The 5,584-nt window shown below is 29.5% G+C and overlaps 1 protein-coding gene across 1 annotated transcript; it reads right to left on the bottom strand.

The window, feature by feature from the left end:
* Window positions 1-637: 637 nt before the first annotated feature.
* LOC111911291 (probable ribose-5-phosphate isomerase 2) lies at window positions 638-2,130 on the bottom strand. Its single transcript, XM_023907094.3, has one exon. The coding sequence runs from the start codon at window positions 1,675-1,677 to the stop codon at window positions 868-870; it is 810 nt and encodes a 269-aa protein (XP_023762862.1). The 5' UTR covers window positions 1,678-2,130; the 3' UTR covers window positions 638-867.
* Between the last annotated feature and the right edge of the window lie 3,454 nt (window positions 2,131-5,584).

The raw sequence follows: 5,584 nt of genomic DNA on the forward strand, positions 1-5,584 counted from the left end.
ATTTATATACATGATACATTGTACTCTATTAAAAAGCTTCACAACATCATAGTAAAGCTAATTTTCTAGAGATTATGTCTATAGATATAAGGGATATAACATTGGTATGCATGATACATTGTACTCTATTAAAAAATCTTCACAACGTCCGGCACGCGTAAACCAAACATATCAAATACAAATGGTATGAACACGTTGATTTTCCATGCCCGATTTTTCATATTTGATGATCTTGCCTGTAGCAGCTTTTAAAATAACATATCTCGCCGTGAAACCCTCAAGAGGGAATACCCTGTAAGATCCACAAATACACGTTTCCCTCCAACCCATCCAAAAATCAAATATCAGTCGATTTAGATCGACTTCTATCGGCTCAGTTAAGAAATTCATACGAGCCTTCGCTGATACCCAAGTAATAGAAAAACAGAAGTAAAAAAGACACATAACGTAATCTCGTTCTAGAATATGCTTACAAGTCGACTCTTGTCACTTAGAAATGAAGGACGTATCAAGATTGTCCCATATGAACAAGTTATGGTGTCAACATTTTATGTACTCTGTTTTCTTCATGACACGATCATCTAAAAGGTCGAAAACAAGAAAACAAACACACAAATAACCCCCAAAACTCTCGAAATTAATACCAAAATGTTGAGCCAAATCATTCCCATTAGCATGTAAAATTAACAAGTGCAGAACAACTCAAAACTGTCCCATGTAACAACATATCTAATCGAGAAAACATGAACCCTTCCTTCATACCTGCATTCTTATCTAGAAACCTAGAAACTATCGAAATGTAATAAAATAAAAAAAATTAAAAAAAAAAAAGCTCAAAATCATTTTAGTTCAATCATGTCTATCTCCCTAAACTTTGTTCTTCTTCACGGTGACACCATGTTCTCCGGCGACTATCAAAGTGGTAGCCATATCAAGAAACATTCCATGCTCCACCACTCCGGGAATCCTCAAAATTGCATCGCCGGCAGCCTTCAAATCCCCTATACTTTTCTTGAAATACAAATCGATGATGTAATTGTTATTATCAGTTACATATGGGTCTTTGGATTCCGGTAAAGTTCGAAGCTTTGCCACACAATCAGCATCTTTAAACAACGATTGAAGCATCTGCGCTGTAAATTTCCAGCAAAACGGAACAATTTCAACAGGCATAGCTAAACCACTGCCACCGATGTAATCAACAAGCTTTGATTCATCGACAATCACCACGAATTTCTTTGAAACGCATTCGATCATTTTTTCACGTAACAAAGATCCACCACGACCTTTAACCAAATTCATGTCCGGGTCGACTTCATCTGCTCCATCAATGGCTAAATCGATAACAGGGTGTGTCTCGAGATCCGATAAAGGGATGTTTAGAGATAAAGCTTGTTCGTGGGTTTTTTTCGAGGTGGGGATTCCGACGATGCCCGTCAGTATACCTTGCCGGAGAAGTTCGCCGATACGGTCGACTGCATGTTTGGCTGTGGACCCGGTTCCAAGTCCGACAACCATACCGGATTCTACGAACTCAACAGCCTTAAACCCGGCGATTTTCTTCAATTCGTCTTGACTCAAACTCACCGGAGAGGGAGATGGAGACGTCATTAAGGCACCGGCGGCGGTGTCGACGTTTCCAGTCCCGATAAAATGTGGGTCATACGCAAGAGCCATCTTGTTGATATAAATACACACAACTAATGGCGAAAATTGAACTGAATTTTCTGAAACAGTTAAAAAGGTAAGGTGGGTATCGTCGTCGGATTGTAGATCAACCAAAATAATTAGGGTTTTTTGAAATTGTGAAGACGAAAGAAGATGGTATACGAGGAACCGAAAATGAGATTGTGTGGACAGCGCGGGTGGTGAGAATGTGGCTAAGGGTTATCGCGTGTGTATGTGTGTGGATTTGGGGGGTTTTATAGAGAGCTGAGATGGGGGGAATGTGAATCTTTGATATGCGGTGGTGGTGGCGGCGGAGAATGGAGGAGGAGGTGACCTCGAAGCAATAAATTTTAGTTTCTTGGAGAGAATCGTAACGTATCCGGGGAATAAACCAGAGACCGTTGACGGTGCAGCTGTGCCGGACGGTAGCGTTTAAATAACCCACAACCTCATTTTTTGGGACTATATGCTTTTAGCAGGAAAAAGGAAAATGGTTTATCATCTAATTATTTTTGTTGTTTTGTTTTGTGTATATTTAGATAATTTTTTTTATATATATTTTACTATTATGTTATATAGGAATATATTTAACAAGGTAAATGTGTATAGAAAGATAAAGTTGTTTTAATATTAACAAAATAAATATAAATATATATGAATATATTTAATAAGTTACATGTGTACAGGAAGATAAAATTGTTTAAATATTAACAAAATAAAAGGTTAATTATAATGATAAGTCATTTTATTCGTTTTTAATATTGATTTTACTTTTTATATTTGTTAGTATTATTTTTTTAATTGTTATTTTTAAAGAATCTATAATGTCCTAAATATTAATTAAAATATTGATCACTTCTAAATTTTAATTTTTATTTAATAAATATGTTTTTTGTTTTGTGAAATAATTTATATAGCGTCTTATATTTTTTCTTTTGTTTTTAAACATATACAATATTTTTAAAGTAAATAGTATCTAACAATAAAATTAAATAAATTAAATATATAACAATAAGTATGGAGGATCTTATAAAAAAATTAAAAAAATATTATGTAACAAATCAAAAAAACGAAAACAATATGTATAATGTAAATGTTTTAAAATTATTACAGCTTTTTAATACTTTTTAATTAGAAGTTTTTAAGTTTTTAATACAACGTTTTAAACTAGTATTTACTTTAAAATGTTATAAAAAATATTAAATTGTCTCACAAAAAAGTAAAAACTTGTAAGAAAAATTTAGAACATTTATAAAATATTTGGTTTAAAAGAAATTGTATTAAAATTATATGAAAGTATTATATATATATATATATATATATATATATATATATATATATATATATATATATATATATATATATATATATATATATATATAAGCAAAGTTTAAAGCATTATATATAAAAATCTATAGGAAAAAATATCATAAATATCTTGTAAGAAATTATAAAAAGTATTAAGAAAATTTATAAAAAAATAAATAAATAAAATTGTTCATATTTAGACAACTTTTTTTATACATATTTAACCATTTAACTTGTTAAGTTTGTTCACATAATATGTGAAAAAACTTAACAAGTTAAATGGTCAAATGTATAATAAAAAAAAGTTGTTTAAACATAAACAAGACTAAAAAGTAATTATCGTGCCAACTCATTTTCCCTTTCTACAATACAACAAACTTATCTATATTTTATATTTCATATAATTCTATTACTCGTATTTTTTTATATAATTCTATTTTTTTTATAATCTATTGAACTATATAAACCTCAATGGAATATTACAAAATCTAATTCATAATATTTATTTAAGAATTAGATTACTTTCATTTTCCTTATTAAATAGTTCAATTACCATTAAATATCAATATTACATGTCGCAATGATAAAATTTTATCAATTAAATTACGACTAAACGTATCATTTCATTCAACTCTCGCATTGTGGTTGCTATTTGCTTATAGTTTTTTAGTTGATATTCAGTATTTGTTTAAATTGAATATAAATAAAGAGGCAACTAAGATAATATCTTAATGACTAAAATTAGACGAATGGTCATGTGGTTTAGCTAATGTGTGTTTGATCCATAACTTAAAAACAAAACAAAAAACAAAAATACTAGACCTTCTATATGGTTTGGTTTTGTTTCAGTTTTGTTTCAGATTTAGTCTATATCAGATATGAAACAAAATATGCACCCATTTTATTCATTTTTATTTTTATTGTCTTATTAGTAAACATATTTAATAAAGGAGCACATGTTGCCCAATAATTTTTTTCTCTCTTTATCTCTCTTCTCTTGTAGCATGTTTTGTCGACTGAAATTTCATAGGGTCTCATTCCTTAACCATACTCATTGTTGACTGCACCTCCAACCACCTCCCTTCATCATTGACCTAATCTCCTCTCACATCCCTTTTACCACCACATTCTCTTATGAACGATGCACCAACCCTATTGCAACATCATACTAAAATGGCATCGGAAAAAACATAAGTGGGTTACTCTCTAAAAAGAACATGCAACATCCCGTCAAGATTGGCTTAAAAAATATAAGTGGTTTTGTATTTCTTTTGGTGGGTTTCTACAAATATGGATTTTGTGATGGTGGCTAAAGCAAATATGGTTGAATCACAAATGAGTCAGATGTTTGTAGTTTTGTACATGTTTATAAGTATGGTGTGGGAATTAAAAATAAAAAAGGGTTGTGTGTGTGTGTGCGTAGATCATAAAAAAAAGGGATACATGAGTTCGAATTAGAAGGTTGTTAACATGATTATACAGTTTTGCAAATCAGAGTTGTGTGTGGGGGAACGATCTTGAAGGTTTGACTATCTGAAAAATAATCTTGAACGACCTTGAAGGTGTGAAGGATCTTGAGGTTGTTACAACTGCATAAATCTTTAAAAAATCGTAGGTAACCGGGGTTTCTTTCCACTATGACCTTCTGGAGCGGTTTCCACACCGGTAGCGAGGGGTAAACTTCCATATCAACAAGGATGTCGATGAGAAGTGAGAACTAGGGTAACAACGTAATGGGGGAATATATAAAATGGTGTGGGGTTGTGCTTATTTCTATTAAGTTTATTATATAAGATAAAATTAATAATAAAAAGAAGATAAAAGATAGAAAAGTGTGTTATGGTAATTTTATTTCTTCATAAGGATTAAAATCACAACAAAAAGAAAAAAAATTAAGGATTGTCAAAGTTGATAAAAATGATGGACCAAATATGCATATTACCCCAAACCATAGGTCGATATATGTAATTTACTTTATACTAATTGTACATAAATAAGTCTTGAATGAGTGTTTGGATCTTGATCCGTAAAAATCAGAAACAATTTCGATTACATTAAGGTCGGGTTTTTAGTAAGAACGTCTTTAATGGATAAGTTAAATAAGACTTGATACTATTGTTAAACCATCATTCCAATAAATTTAAACTCTAATTAAATAATTCATGCAATGGTTAACATCTTCTAATAGTACTTTTTCTATAAAATATTTAACTATTTTATTTATATATCTAAATTATTCTATAAAACCGTCTTATTTAATTATTTTTTCAAAACACACATTTTATTTTAATTTTATTAAAAATATTATAATGCATTGTTTCAAAAGAAATATATTACAATATATCATTCAAAAAGTTAATACAAAAACTATTATGGAATTGTCATAAAAATTTGACAAAAATTATATAATCATTATAGTTTTATATTTCATAAATGAAATGTCATTAAATATTTAATAAAAAAATAATTAATTAGTAAATAAAGAAAAAATATTTAAAACTATAATATTTCAAAAGGATAAAATAAAATATAACTAAAATATGAGGGGGTTAAATAACAAAACATAGAAATAGAAGTATATTATTGACCACTTAATATATATTTAGTG

This window comes from Lactuca sativa, chromosome 8, assembly GCF_002870075.4.
Source record: "Lactuca sativa cultivar Salinas chromosome 8, Lsat_Salinas_v11, whole genome shotgun sequence".
NCBI lineage: Eukaryota > Viridiplantae > Streptophyta > Magnoliopsida > Asterales > Asteraceae > Lactuca > Lactuca sativa.